Source organism: Corvus cornix, chromosome 10, assembly GCF_000738735.6.
Source record: "Corvus cornix cornix isolate S_Up_H32 chromosome 10, ASM73873v5, whole genome shotgun sequence".
Taxonomy (NCBI): Eukaryota; Metazoa; Chordata; class Aves; order Passeriformes; family Corvidae; genus Corvus; species Corvus cornix.
In genome coordinates, this window is record NC_046340.1 from 6,914,695 (window position 1) to 6,930,752 (window position 16,058).

Here is a 16,058-nt window from a genome sequence, read left to right on the forward strand (position 1 = left end):
GACCATAGAAACCACAGAAAAATGAAAAGCTGTGGCAAAGACTAGCTTTGGTGAATACCTCCCTGACTGGAGTTTAACTTCCCTCACCCTGGACCAAGTCCAAGAACATAAGGAACTTGGAAGTCTGAAGGACATGTCTGAGTTAAACCAATGTGAATAGGTGGGCAAAAGTAGCTTATTCAAAGAACTGACCTTGTGTTATTTCCAGACATATGGAACACTTCACCTTATGATATACATATATATATAAGCTCACATTTATCCAGAATTACTTAGCTGTCCAAGCTGTCACTTACTGAGAATAATAACCAGAGGCATAAATAGCAGATCCATTCTGCTGCCTGGAAAATTCCAATAAAATTCAATCAATAAGGTCTGTATTAGAAACACACTCTTGAGTAGATTTTGGACAGAACAGTTCTGTGAGGGCATGTCTCCCTGCAGGATACAAAATGAGATATTCCACCTACTAGTTCATTTCTCTCTTTGCATCTCCGCTAGCTAAAGGGAAATCAAATTCCTCATGATAAATATTGTGACAAAAGCAATTTGAAGTTTGAAGAGTTCTTTGTTCAAGGAAGCTGCCAGCACCTTTAGGATCCTGCATGGAGACATCCTAGTGTTGCCTTCAAATGAGATAAGCCCAGCACCAGCCTGGAAGAAGAATACCAGAGAATAAGGAAAGCAAAGGGGGAAGGAAGCTGTAGGAAGTAAACAATTCACATGTCCAGATTTGTAACTTCACTCAGAATCACTGATAGCTAGCAAATGTACAGGGGAGAGCTCTGAGCTAGATACCACCTCATGCTCTCTTGCAGCTGCCATCTTCCATTGCTTAAAGAAAGTTGTGGCATATCAGTGTGTTCTCGGTGTCCAGAGCAGTGACAAGTGACACTGGCAGCTCCCATAGTCATTTAAAAATGAGCTCAGTGTCTACAAATTAAATGTCTTGTCTAAGCAAGTCACCTGCTGTAGTCGGTGAGGAAAGGAGATGTCTTCAGGTAGCAATTTTTACTGCACCCTAAGGTATGGGGATTGACTTTGGTTTTAAATACAGAAAAGTGGATGGAAGGACACCACCACCAATTAAAAACCCACTGTGACTATTTCATGTGGTAATCTATTTTTTCATTAAAATAAACTTTTAATGCTCTGTTTCCTTCATTTCCCACTCAACTGTAGAATCCTATTTGAGCCAAGCCATTAACCACTGGAACATTTTTCCAAGGTTAGATAATTCCTGGCAAAAAGGCTTTATTTAGAGCATGGGGGTCTGCCTGAAAACTGATGAAATTCATCCCAAGGTCACAGGCTTCATGCAGAAGCCATGGCGTGGTCTTACCCATGTGGTATGGCCCATGAGTGTGTGAAAGGAGGGCAGGTGATCAGAATTGTCTTGTCTTAACTTAAAAGCTCTTGCTGGTTCTGTTTTATCAGTTTTGGCTGATGGCCCTCCAGTGTATTTATACAGAGAACCACCCCTGCCATGACTGGTTTTTTTAAAGCACCTTTGAAGGATGGCACTTAATGCAACAGTGGTTGTGTCCATAGCAGAAGACATTGCAAACACTGTCTTCCCAAGATAAAAAAAGTGTCATGCTAAAGTCACTACTGTCGAGCACTTCTCACTGGGAGGCTTGAATCAACAGGCTGAACCTTTTGGCCCACCATCCTGCCTTCCCTCTCTTGTTCTTGCCTGGGGAGTTTCAGAACCAAAAGTTTTCTCTCCCTCCAGTTCTCAACATCTGGAGCCTTGAAAACATGATAGGGAGCTTGTAAACAATGATTTAATGAGATGGGAATTCCATTTTTCCGCATCCAGTGACAAGATTAGCTGTTGTTATTAATGACTTGGCTAATTCCTAACCTGTCACCGATGCAATTACTTCTGGGGCTGTAGGCAGTTCAGGAGAAGGCAGAAGAAAAGCCCCATTAATGACTTTTTGAAGAGGTGCTGGTGGCATCCTGGCTGACAGCACAGAATGGCCACGGGGTGTGTTAATCAAAGCAGAGCAACAGGAATCGATTTCTCTCTCTCTCTTCTCTCTCCCTCCCTCCTCCTTGCAGAACCGTGAGCCCCGAACTCAAGTCCTACGCTCTGGGGGTGCTTTTCCTGCTGCTCCGGTTGCTAGGTAGGTACAAAAGTTGTATGTCCTTCTCTCCTAACCTTTGCTCCCTCATGGAAGACTCTTTTTTTAACATGAAGAAGTTGATTTCTAGTCCCTGTAGACCTGTCGTTGCCGTGAGTGGGGTCTGACACACTGGGGCCCAAGACCTTTCCATGAAGAATTTCACATCAAGGCTCCTGAAGGCACTTTTCCTGCTATTTTGTTGTGCTAATGGAAGAAAATGCAGTGTTGCATGAGAAATGACTGATTCTCCCATGGTCCCACACAACCAGTTTCTCTTCTGTAGCTGTTACTAACGTGTCAGCAGCTTGCAGAATTATTGCTGTATTGCATATTGCTGAAGTAGAGGGATATGGATTTTCACCCTCCTTTGAGGGACAGGACCTGTGTTACATGGTGGGCTTGCCCCTTCCTTTGGGTGTCACGGAAAGGAAACCAGGAAAATGAGACAGGCTGAGTCCTTGTATCCTCCTGTGGGTTAATATCCCATTAAAATGCACATGGCTCCTCCTCCGGACCAGTATGTGCTTCTCAGGTATGAATTAAAGGGAACACACCAGGCTGTTGTTCACATGCTGCTTGTTTCTGGGTGGAGTTTTTCTCTCCTCTGGAAGAGGTGGCTCCTATTTTTAAGCTCTTTTATTTCAGCTCATTAGTCTCAGTGATTCAGGGATGCTCTGATCCGTCATTGTGTGGGTCCATCTCACGCCCAGGGTTTCTGCATGTTGTGGGAGTGGAATTTACTTTTTTTAGCAGGGCACAGGGAGCATCTTCCCTGCATGGCTCCCTTGGTCCCAAAGGAATGAGTTGGAGACTAAAGTGCCATCTCTTAGGCTACAGCAAGACACTGGCAAGTACAGGACCGAAAATCCAGCAGTACCAGACATTGCTTTGAATAAGTTATCTCATTTTTTAACTTACTCTCTTAACACCTTATTCCCTGTTAGCTGAACAGGAAATGATGCTCCCAGACCAGTTTACAAAGCCAATTAGATGCCCATTGGTTTTGGTGCAGTACCTGCAGTCATACAAAAAGCTCCATCAAGTTAACTTACCCAGAGCTCAGATAACTCAAAGGGAAGTTTCTGGGATGACCTGGGTCAGCTGTGGTTCAAACCTTGCAAATGCAGCATTTTCTTTAGCTGCTGGTGCTGCTCCTCATGGATTTTGGCCTGTCTTCAGCTCTGACTGACTGGATGTGGAGTGTCAGCAGGCAAGTGTGCAAGGGGGATGGCTGTGGGCTGTTGTTTCCAAAGGAAAAATACTTAAGGGGAGAGATTTTTCTCTTTCGTTTCTTCCTTTCAAAAGAGAGAAGCCTCTCAAGGATAGCAGCATCCTGAATTCCTCTAAAACCAGGCTCAGACATGTATGCTTAAGTTGAACAAATTTCTTCTTTTCATTCCAGTAAAGAAGCTGTAGTGAGACTTTAAACTCACATCTTTATATGTTGCTCTGTCACTACGGGATTCCCATGAAATAAGACAATACATCCTGCAGCATATCAGCAAGGTAGCTGGAACGCACAGAAAATGAAGAGAAAGATACTTTTCCATGTGAGCAAAGGTACCCAAATTGTGCCCCTATCAACCTGAGGTTTGAGAATAGCTTTACTGATTTATTTTAAAAGCTTTTCAGTTCACCTTTAAGCTTTGACTTAAGAAGACAGTGGTAATAGCTGCTTCTCAAACCAAAGGAGAGAATTAAATGGAAGAGCTATGAGACCTGAAGGTGCAATAGTAGCTAATAGATTTCAGTAAGACAGAAGCACCTTTTTTTATGCAGCCCTACAGTTTCTGCAATGAAATATATATATATATACACATATATATAGCAGAAATTTTTGCAACACTTTGCAGTAAGAGGTAGAACATGATTGACTCTCTCTAATATTCACTGTAATAACATGAAACATGACTGAATTCTCCTGGTATCCTCCTGCATGTATTATCTTATTTTATAGGAACTCTGCTGTGAGAGGGCAGCTTAACAATGTCTCCATATAAAAGCATTACTGCAGTTTCCCAGAGAAGAGAGTAAAGCAGTGCCATTGGAGCCAAAGGTTTGGAATGGAATTGTCTGGAATGGCAAAGAGTTTCAGGCCTTTAAGATCCTGGGTGCATCACTTTTTGGGTGGTGTTCACTGTGCATCCTAAAAGAGCCTCTGCTTACCAGGGCACTTCCTTAGGTTTCTTTCCTACAAGCTCATGTTGTTTGCCTCTTATTTTAACATAACAAAACCCCACAGTGTTCCAGGAGGAGTTTCTGGTGTGTAGTGCAACCCCTCAGCTCCCGTGTCTCAGGAGTTCTGGGCACCAAGTCACTCCTGTGAGTCTCTTGTCCTCTCCTCTGCTAAAACAACCTGAAATACTCACTGGTTGCTAAAGTTTTTCACATCCACATCCATGCCTGTATTCACATGGGAGTAGCTTTGCAGTTCAAGGGAAATAAGTCCTTTCTCAAGTCTTATGAGGAGCACTTTCCAGGCCAAATTGTCGTGGACACCAGGCAGGCCAGCTGAAGCCAGCAGGTGGGGATGGCAGCTCTCTCTGAAGTTCAGCCTGCACGTCTCCAAAGCTTTGTGTCAACATGTCTCAGCATGTTAACAAGTAGGGGCTCTCAACTCAAAATTATGATCCAAATGCGGTTTTCTGCTATTCCAGAAAGAAGGTGGCTCCTCAGTCACTGCCACATTTGGGTGCTACCCCTGAGGTGCCATCTAGCAGCACTGGGCACACAAACTGCAGTCAGCAGCACAGCCTCTTGCTTGTTTGTGGCAGGAGCCCAGCTGAATTTTTAAAATCCAGGTTGAGTGTGCATTTATTCACAGGTTTCAACAAAAAAAGCATCTTTTAACTTAGGAGCAGAACCAGCCCAGCCTGGAATTTCCAGTCATTGAAATGATGAACAAAGAGCTGATGCTGATATTTTTTTCCAGAAGGTAGACATGTTTTTAGATATGATGACTGAGACTAGTATTTCTAACAAACAGATTGTCTTGCTTCTTTATCATCTGGTTTATTTACTACATTTGTGCTATTAATGACTGGTTAAAATGAGCACCAAAAGCCCATATAGCCTTTCTTAATTCCTGCATTTATCAACGTAAAGGAAGATCAAACAAAATCTGCACAGCCCCAGTCATCAACAAAATAAAATAAAGAGATCTCAGTTACCACAGGGAAACAGTGAAGACAGCCAATTTATTTGTAGTCTTAGGATACATGTCATGAATGTCACTACTTTGCTCGTGACAAGCTGAAGGAAGGTATCTTCTTTAAGCCTGGAAATCCAGGTTAATGATGAAACTGGATCCAAGATTAAACACTCTCTTGTCTAAAAACTGCAGTCCTTGTGTCTGCTTTCACAGGTATTTATAGAGTCTCAGGCATCACAGCACCTAGACAGATGCATTGATACTGTCAGGGGGGTGTTGTGCCTGCCTGCTGTTGGATTTCAGTAGATGCAATGCTCCTGTGTCTTAACCCACAGCAGTGACTTTATCAGTCAGGGGTTTTTTCAGGGTTTATTTGCTTCTAGCCTCTGCCCATAAATACAGCAGAAGGTAGAGAAATGGTTACATTATGTAGAATGTTCACATTTTCTTCCCAGTGCTGCACACTCGGTGCACGTGCGCTGGCTGGGGAGTCTCGAGCTGGAACGTGGATGTCCTAATCGCCATCAGGCTAATGGGAAATGGGGGCTTGCTGCAGTGTCCCTGTGGGATGGGGAAAAGTAGAGAAGAAAAACATTGCATTTATTAGTTAAAGGAGACTGGAGTGATTATTTTGCTTTAAGATTGCAGCTCTGCTGCAAACTATGATTGAGAAACAGTCATTGGTAGTCAGCTGCAATGGCTGTGGGAGAGTCCTGCTGTGATATTTCATTTAATGGCACTCTGAAATTCTCCCTTCTTTTCAGAGGGCATCTTTGACATCTATTAGAGGCTATTGTTTCTTCTCCTTAGACCCAGAGGAAAGCTTTTGCTATGTCAAGGTACAGTCCAGAACTGGATCTCAGTGCCCCAGCTGTTTAGGTGCTTGAGTGTTGTGAGATCCTTCAGGTGAACACCCTAAAGTGCAGAATTGCCAGTGTTTAAACAGAGAGTGAGCTGCAAGACTGTCCTCCTCCTCCTCCTCTTTCATTCACCCCTCCACTTAGTCTCATTAGGCAAACAAGAAGCTTAATAAAAGCCGCTCAAACTTGAATAAGATCCTTGCTGCGTGTTGATATCAGCAGGAATCTCTTCTGTAGACATTAAGTCCAAGCTAAAAGCTCATCCACAGACTTCATTTAGGCTGATGTAGAACTTTAAAAATTAGAATCACAGGCTGCAGCTGGCACTATTAACCTTGATAAAGTACCCTCTTTCCACTCACTGCAGTCACGTCTTCTCTCTTTATCACAGGGATCATAAAAGCATGATTTGTCTCTCTTATTTTGGCAGGTTTTATCCCACCTCCGCTGATCTTCGGGGCCGGGATTGACTCCACGTGTCTGTTCTGGAGCACGTTCTGTGGCGAGCAAGGAGCCTGCGCTCTGTACGACAACGTGGTCTACAGATACCTGTATGTCAGCATTGCTATCGCCCTCAAGTCCTTTGCATTCATCCTGTACACAACCACCTGGCAGTGCTTGAGGAAAAACTATAAAAGATACATCAAGAACCACGAAGGTGGTCTCAGCACTAGTGAGTTTTTTGCCTCTACTCTCACCCTAGACAATCTGGGGCGGGACTCGGTGCCCCAAAATCAACCACATAGGACAAAATTTATCTATAACCTTGAAGATCATGAGTGGTGTGAAAATATGGAGTCTGTTTTATAGTGACTGTGGAGGGGTGAACTATATTAATAATACAAGGGTCCTTTTTAATAAAAACAAGGAGAGAGCACGAATGAAAGAAGAAACACAACTGCAAAACAGCAACGGCAACACAGGAAACTTTTGTCTTTTTCTCAAAGTCAGACCCAGCCAGGATTCTTGAGAACAGCATCTTTCAGTGGGATCACTTGTGACATCCTGCAGGGTGATGTAGAAAGCAGGGAGCCCTTGTGGCTGGGTACCAGCCCTTTTGATGACAGTACGAGCTTCCAAGGAGGGCATCTGCAGAGGTTCACCGGAGAGCTCGGCACAGGCTTGGGCACGAGGCATAGAGAAAGCCAGGTGATAACAGCAAGGTGATAACAGCAATAGGTTTTTCCCAGTTGAGATGAGGTGTGTGGAGCCCTGCAGGGTTGGCCAGGCTGGGTGCTGCTCCAACCTGCTGTGTCTGCGATGGCGAAGAGGGAGCGGTGCTGGAGTCCTTCCACCAGTCACACTCTGTCACCAGCCACGAGTCCACGATAAATACCTTGAAAGCTGCTGGAAACCTTCCCGGTGGCGAGCACTGCTGTCAGGGGTATCCAAGTCCTTCCAGCCCAGGCTTATTCGCAGATTGCAGCTTTGTGGCTGTCTGTGAATAGCTGCGCTCAAATCTCAAACCCAGTAGAGTTCAAGACATTTGCTCACACTTGCCAAACGTGCTGTCATTTTTAAAGGGGGATGAGTTCCAAATACTTATCTGTGTAGTCCTCTAATAAGATGTTTTTTAAAATTATTTTCAAATCTATGTTAACCCTTAAATCGCTGACACTTTTCCATGAGGAGGATTTATTTATGCTAGTTTGGGAAAGGATCCTGTTTAATTCACCCAAACGTGATGTGACTCAAGGGGTTTGTTTAATCCTCTGCATTTTTATCCATACGCCTTCATTCTAATATGCTACCAAGCCAATGAAGACACATAATATGTTTTTAAAAAAGAGAATGAATGCACTGTGTCTCTATAAAAACAATTGTCAGTTGGAGAATTATAGATAATATGATGATTTACATAATATAGTTTTTTCATATTCTATGTGACTCAGTGAATACATATATATGTGGAGAGGCTGTTTATGTTCTCTCCAGTTTTTAAAGATATATATATATATAATTTGCAATCTAGAAATTGTGTGGTGGATGTTTTCTTTAAAGTAAGTGTGTGTGTGTGCGTGCGTGTGTGTGTGTTTACAAGATGAGAGGGATACTGACCTTAATCCTTCAACCCTCACAATTGGTATTTTACTTTTCACCTGAGCAATTCCACTGACTTTCAGTGGAAGCTGTGTGAGGAAGATGGAATAATCTCCTCTCCTGGATGCCGCATTTTGCTCTTACACGTGGGAATAGTGTTCCTCTGGAAGGCTGGGTAATGGGAGCAGAGGCTGGCCAGCACTGAGCAATTCAAACTTCCATTCAGCTCCCCACAAAGCATCCATGCAGGAGCAGATTTGGCTTGGCTCTTGCAATGCAGTTTTACCTAAACCTGCAGAAACCGTGGGGAAACTTTCATCTGATTACAAGAAGCGTGGGGGTCAGACTTACTTTGCATGCATATTTTTGTTTTCCAAAACATTCCTGCTGGGAAGCAATACAAATTGGTGGCATTTGATGAGTTTTTCCCCAGGAACCAGACTTGTTTCTGATGGACTAAATGTCAGAAGGGTTTTAAGGGTTAGCATCATAATTAAAAGTTCCTTTTCTGTGTGAATTTTGAAGCTGTTGTGGACTTGAGGATGTTTAGAGAAGTAACCTGGCATGTTGAGTCAAATGCTGGGTGTCACTTCCACACAGGTGGCAGAGGGGCTGATCTTCCCCAAGTCCTTGTCCATTGCTGGCAGTGGACACCCCAGAGCTGGCACAATTACAGAGAGTTAATAATTCACCACTCATGTTCAGCACCTTTTTAGCAGACTTTGCTCTTATCCAGGCTTTGCAACATGGGTGTGGTGCATCAAACTGCTTCCACCTGACTGACTTTACATGTGTGTTTGTAATTTATGCACAGAATTACATGTTCAGCAACAATAAGGGCAGGAAAAAAGGGTGTATCAAATAAACTCCACTGTGCCAAATACTCGACAAATGTTGTAACTGCAGATATTTAATTCCTGGTTTTCAGCCATGTTAAGAATCACTCAATTGATGAAGGAGTTTAAGGAAAAAAAAGTATTAAGCTATGCAGTGCCATTGTTGGGTTGGGTGGTAAATGATGCTTTTTAGACCATTACATGGGTTTAGTATATCCTGTCTGCTAAAATAGAGATACTGCATCCATAAAACAATGAATTCAAAAAAGGCACAGGGTGCATAACTGTCTCATAAAATATATATAATTGTCAAGTATAAGCCTTTGAAATCATTCTATACAGTTCTCTTCATTCTGCAGATTTATTACTTAGACTGCTGTCTTTGCAAATGTTAGCTCATAATTTTATACTCTACACACACTTTCAGACTAGAACACAAATGTCACAGAATAGAACCTTTCTAAAAGCCTGATTGCTTGAAATTTCATAACCCCTTTCACAATTTCATGATTTTCCCCTCTGAAAGTCCAAGGTGAAGGAGAATAGCATGCTGATTGACATGAGGTAAAACAAACTCCCAGCATTCTCAAGCTGTGGTTTGTTGGTACAGTCAAAAGTCCCCCTTGACTGGCGTTATAGAAACAGGGCACATAACATTTTCTATTTTATTTTTCTTTACCTTTTTCATTTGTTCTCTTAGTTTGTGTGGGAGATGCAGTTGAATGAGGTTACTTAGTTATTTTTAAGCTGCAACTTGGAACTCCTCCTGCATGATTGTTATTTTATTTCTTTTGGTAATGGAACTTTTGAAAAGCTTTCCCCCCTGCCCCCAATGCCACGCTTTTTTTTTCCCTGGTTAGGTCTGATGCCTACATCGTGAAGGGTTTTGCTGTCAGTGCTTTGGTACTGATTTAAGAACGGAGCTTTAGTTTAAAGAAAATACACAGACCAAACCCTTCATCCACACCAGCAGGCATTTTGGGTTCAGAACCACAAGCCATTTTTGCCTGAAACCCAATTTTTGTTATAGAAGAACAAATGAAGGGTGTCAGACATCCTTCTGCTTCCCAAATGGCATTATGGGCCTTCACCTGTCAGCACTTCACCCCCATCCTGCAACTGCCTTAACCGTGCAGGAAGCTTAAAAACAAGGATGGAGTTAGAAAGATGCCCATTCCCAGGAACAGAAACGGGGGCATGGTCTGAGCTGTGTGGTCCAGATCCAATGGTGGATATTGTTCCTTCATATTCAAGGGCATTGAAATTCAGGGGTTTGTTGAGGCCTCAGTCTCAGCAGAAATGTTATTCTGGTGTTTCCAAGCACTGTGTTCCTGTGTGGCTGTCTGCTAAGGAATGGGACGTTTGGAAAAACAAACTTGAGATTCAGCAGTCTCTCTGGGATTGACCAGTTGCCTTGCATGACTTCAGGTTGGGGTTTCCTTTCCCTTGCACAGATCCCACTTTGGCATAGCCCCAGTGGAATCAAAAGGGGACCCCAATCTAAACCTGGTGCAGATGACACTGGAATAATTTCCTTTGCATCCTTGTTAACAAGGTGATGCATTTCCAGAACCTTTTTTCAATATATATAGAAATCATCCATTTTTCTGACTTTGCCCAGCACATCTTGGATGTAGAGTGGGACTGAAAAGTCCATCACTTGAATTATCACTTGAATATCACAAACCTTCCATTCTTGGCAATTCAGCTAACAGTGACCTTCCTCTGCCATTCCCCTGTGAGATGCACTGAACTCCTCAGTGCTGCTATTGTTAATTGTGGTTGGGTCTCACCCTGCTCAGAAGGTGAGAAGAGAAAGATGCAGAGAGGAATTAGCTTCCATTATCTGAGTTAGCTACGCTTCAAAATGCTTCCAAATTGAACTGATGGTCTGCAGACATTTGGAAAGTGATTGGAGTATTTCCAAATGGCTGAGATGCATTGACTTCTTTTTCCTGGCAAAAAAAAAAAAAATTTAAATTAAGGGAATGAATGAGATTTGGACCCTCTCCTATCCCCATCAGAGTTTTGTGTTCATCACATTGCAGTGGAGGCAATGTGCTTAAGGTTCACCTTTGTGTCTCAGACAGACTCACATTTTTTCTCCGTAAGTGAGGTCCTGGGACGCAGAAAGGCAACTCCATCTCACAACCAGCAGTTTCACTCCACAGCCAACCCACAACAACCTGAACCCTACCAGCACTGTGAAGCTTTAGCCCCCGAGTCAGCCACAGCTGTTGCTGCCATGTGAGAATTTGTCTCAGCTGGGTGTGTTGGGCTTGGTATTTTCTTCAGACTTGGGTGTTCTTGGTGTGATGTTTGCTTTATTCTTGGCAGGTGATGTGGGGAGTTGTCAGTGTAAAAGACCCATGCAGATGCTTCACTGGACTGATGTGATAACAGCTTTGTTCTTTATTCACAAGGGTTTCCAGACTTACTCCTGCTCTGCCTTTAAATGCCGCCGTGCTCATCTATCCCCCTAATTTCATGTGAACTGTGTTTGCAGACAGGAGTAGGTTTGTTGTTGTTCTCTCTCTAGATCTGATTAATATGTGCAAAGCTCTCAAGCTTCCTGTGCACAGGGCAGAGCACCCCTGATTACAAGAAGTAATACTGACCTGCTCCCATTTGCATTAGAGGTTCTGGCTTTTCTTACCTAAATCTGGGTTCACCTCTCCCAGCATCCCACACTGCTGCTGTGACTCACCTGTTTTGTTGGCAGCCAAGCTAATTGCTGGGAACATAGGTAGCAGTTTATTAAGATGGGAACCTTTGGTGTGAGCCAGGTTCAGCCATGGTTATCTGGTTGAGATTGATCCAAGGCAGAAGGAACATTGTAACTGAGCCACTCGGTGTCCCTGAAAGGATTATCCACCCTTCTGTGCTCCTGGATAGCCCTACCTCCACCAGACCCATGGTTTGTGGGTGTTTCTTCCAAACTGACCATCAGCTTCCTTTCTCCAGCCACAGTTCTTCCTTCCCCTGATGACAAAGCACAGCTTGGCTATACCAAGCCAATACAAGGTAGCAAGAATTACTGAGTGGCATTTAAATTTGCCTGGGATGCCAGCAGGTCTCACTTAGTTTTACATATGTTCAAAATATTATCATTTGTTCTGCTTATGTACCCTAAATCTATAACTTCTAGGCTGCAAACGATGTTTTCTATTATTCCATTGACATTTCTAGCTAATCTGAGTCTTAATACAATTGCTTTGCTGAAAAATGGCCTTTCGGCAGTTCTTAGACATGAGGTACTTCTTTATTAAGTAGTGATGCCAAGTAAAATCTTTGGCCATTGTCTGTTCCCTGACTCCAGGGGAGCAGATGGAAGCTCTGCCTGCTCAGATGCAATACTGCTGTTTCCTGGGGCAGAGTTTGAACATGGACTGCTTTTCTTTCATCTTCAGTCTTGCCACAGCTGCTTGGCTCTGAGCTGCTTGGTCCCAGAAGGACACAGGGAATTCAGGAGAAGCCATGTGGATGCAATCCATTTAGATGGCTGCAAAAGTAGGACTTTAGGATGTTTGTAGTGTTTATGTTGTTTTGCTTGTCAAAGCTTTGCTTCAGTCTGTATTTGTTTGATGAATGGAGTGACCCCAGGGAATGGGGTCTTTGGGATGGGACGAGTTTGTGATGTTTCCCCCACTTTATATTTGGATTCAGTGTGGCAGAGCAGGGTGTTAAACCCTAAACAGGAAAAGATTTGTCATACCCTGAACAGTTTGTAGTGCTGGACTTGTTCTACACAAAGTTGGTGTCTGCATATGGCAGAAAGCAATAAGAAACTTGTTGGCTCCAACTCAGCAAATAATTTATAGCAACTTCATGAATGAATTTTCCCTTTTATTTCTTCCTTGCAACTTGCTGAGAAAACCAAGAAAATGCCTCCAGTGTATTTGCAAGGTCGTTTCTGCGTATCATCTGTGGTGTGGAGGAGTTGGAAAAGCTTTCTTGTAATTCATACACAGGGATTTGTTCTGGATGGACATAAGACTCACAGGGGATATTTCTGCTCCTTGAGTTACCTAGGCTGGAATTTTCTCATTAGTAAAAATATTTAGTTCAAAAATACGTGATTAGGAATTGAGTAAGAGGATCCTTGCTCGGTGCCAGTGGGCTGAGCGCCGCTGGACACACAGTGCTCCAGGACAGCCAAAGTGCTGGCTTCCAACTCCCAGTCCACTTTCCAGGAACATTCTCTCACAGATGCTTGAAATTCTCAGCCTCTCCCAGTGTTCCTACCGGTTAATGCACTCATTTGAGTAATTACTGAGAGCAAACACCAGAAGGGTATGAACCCAGACAAAACCAGATGGGTATTGAGGTGAAGCAGGTGGTGTAAATTTTATTTGCGATGTTTGCACAGCTCTTGGATCAGAAGCAGAAACCTCTCGGGCATCAAGAGAGTTGCATATGGCCTAACATATCTTAGTTCTTCCCAACTGAATTGCCCGTGGGTGGGACAGCAAAAGGCCTCTTCCCCTGCCGCGGGTATCTCAGCTCCCGAAAGCCGGGTACTCTGACATCGCACAAGTACCAGTGCATTTACCCCTCAGTGCAAACAGTGCTATATTTTTGGTGCCTCACAACTCTAACTGTGAACTTGAAAGGAAGAAATGAGCCCTGTTCTTCACCCGTGATGCTTCCTGCCTGATCAGAGGAGGAGGATGATCCCTCTTGGAGGCTCACAGCTGTTTTCCTAAAGTCTTACTGCAGCACGACCAAACGGTGCTCTGTGATCACGGGTGGCCTATTCCCTGTGCTAGGGGTCTGCAGCTCAGCCACAGCCCCACGTTGCCTTCATGGTGTTTTGGTGCAAAGCGTGGTGAGGAGGCTGCACATGACTGCCCCTGACAAGTGCTAAGGGCTGCCAGTGGTCTGTGACCACCAAAGTTTTGGAGTCTCCTTGTTAACGTATGAAAGCAGCTTCCCTCACCTGCTTTTGGGAAGGAGCCATCCCAGAGCAGGTTCAGAGGGAAACTGGAGCAGCGCTGGGACCGCACAACAGGGAGCTCTTGGTTCACTTTGGTACCACATCCGTAGGGAGGAGGGGGTGGGATGGAGCAGGGGAAGAGCTGTGACCTTCTAAAACCCATAGTGCCTACCACTGCAAATGGAACGCTGTGTTGTATTATATTATACGTGACTACCATGTAAATCAAGTACAATAAACGTGGTGTTCGTCAGGATTTTGATACAAGTCAAATGCAGTCTGCAGAAATGTTTTTTTCCCTGCTGTATGTACTTATATCACATTCCAGGCACGGGGACATTTGGAGTCATGTGAGGTAGCAGTGCATAAATGGCAATAGATGGGGCATGTTTGCAGTAAGGCTGTTTTTAAATTCCTTTTGCCCTGTGCAGATGAGACACACGAGCACCATCTGAAATCAGAGGGGAGGGAGTGGGGGCAGTTGACACAGGCAGGAGGAGAGCAGCTCTGGATGTGGTGTGTGAGCAGAAGCGACTGCCCAGCCAGTCCTTGGCCATGCCTCATGCATGGTGGAGAAACAGCGAGGTTTTGGGTTGGCTGATCTCTCTTTGCTTGTTTTCCTCCTGCAGGGGTTGACCAGCAGCACATGCCCTGCCTGTGTAACCTGGTTATCCCCCACCCCTGACAGCCCTTAATGGCAGCTACAGATGAGCAAACTCGAGAGCTTAAAATTCAAGGCAGATTGGGAAAGAAGTTCTGTTCTTTAACCAGCTGGCTCCTCTGTGTCTCTGGTAGAGATTGAGGGGCTTGGAGTTTTAGCTAATAAGAATATTAGGAACTTACTTTGTTCCTTAACCCACTCCCTTATCCATCCTTCTCTTTCTCTGTGGTGTAAATAAAGAAAATAATGCATTTTCATGAGGCAGGCCTGCCATGTGCCCTCCAAATCCTGATGCATCTCTCAGCAGGGTTGTTGGTGGGAGTTTCTCTGGGCTTCAGAAGCTCAGGACTTCTCTGACAAGTGCTTGCAGCTGGTGTGTGGATGTAATCTTCCATCAGTGCATGGAGGGTGCTTCCACACTGGTTGTCTTGTCGGAGAACAAGACCACCGCATGCGGTTTGTCACAGCTGTGGTTCAAACCTCACCTGCAGAGCCCTGGCTGTGGCAAGATCCACAGCACTGGAGGAGTTATTTACCTGCCTCTGTACCAGACCAGTCTGTGGTGTTTGTCCCTCATACCATTGCTGTCCTTCACAGTCACCTGGGCAGAGCAGCATTTGTGGGTTGTGGAGAAGGTTCTTCCTGCACAGAGCATCTCCACCAATAGTCTGGAGCGGTGCGTGGGACCTGCATGAGCCCACGTGCCACTGCCCCTGCCTCGGGCTGGGGGTCACTGTTTTCCTGCAGTGCCCAAGGGAAAGTGGGCCTCAGAAGGGTCTTTGAACTGTGCTGGTTTGACTGCTGGTAATTTTTCAGATGTTTAGCAACACTTCCAAAGTAAACCAAAACCTGGTTTGGAAAAGGAAATGTTTCACTGTACAATTGACTTTAAAGAAAAAGAAAAAAAAGAGAAAAAAAGAAAGAGAAGCCACATGCTCGATATATTTTGAGTACTGTGTTCTGTATTTTTGCAGCTTATATTTTCCAGATGAGCAGTTTAGAAATATGTGATGTGAAATACATACTGTAAGTTTGCTGTAAATGATATTAAAAACACTATTTTCATTCTTCTCCTGTCTCACTGGATGATCTCTTTGGTTCTCCCAGGCTGGCTGGCTGGGCTGGTGTTCTGACTGTCCCAGAAAGTTTTCAGTCTCAGTAAAAGCAGGGTTGAGAGTTCAGGTTGGAGGTTCTGATGCTGATGTTGAAAGATTGCTAGAAATGACAGTGAGGGTGACTGTGTTCTGTGCATGTGCAGTGCCTTCAGAGGGGAGGTCCAGTGAAGCAGTGGTTGTGACAGAGAAGGTTAAGCAGGTTTGGGGGAAGGGCAAGATGAAGTCTAATTAATGGAGAAAGGAAGGAGAGAACAAGGGCATCCTAGATTCTTGCACGACAGAGGAACTTGAACACCTGGAAGACACTAAAATGAGGAGGAGCTCAGA

The 16,058-nt window shown here is 44.2% G+C and overlaps 1 protein-coding gene across 1 annotated transcript in view; it reads left to right on the top strand.

The window, feature by feature from the left end:
• Nucleotides 1-15,687, top strand: part of SLCO3A1 (solute carrier organic anion transporter family member 3A1) — a 137,696-nt gene extending 122,009 nt beyond the window's left edge. Inside the window, exons 9-10 of the mRNA XM_039557597.1 lie at nucleotides 2,068-2,132; nucleotides 6,574-15,687. Coding sequence (XP_039413531.1) covers nucleotides 2,068-2,132; nucleotides 6,574-6,953 — 445 coding nt within the window. The 3' untranslated portion in view covers nucleotides 6,954-15,687. The remainder of the gene's footprint in view (nucleotides 1-2,067; nucleotides 2,133-6,573) is intronic.
• Nucleotides 15,688-16,058: the final 371 nt, after the last annotated feature.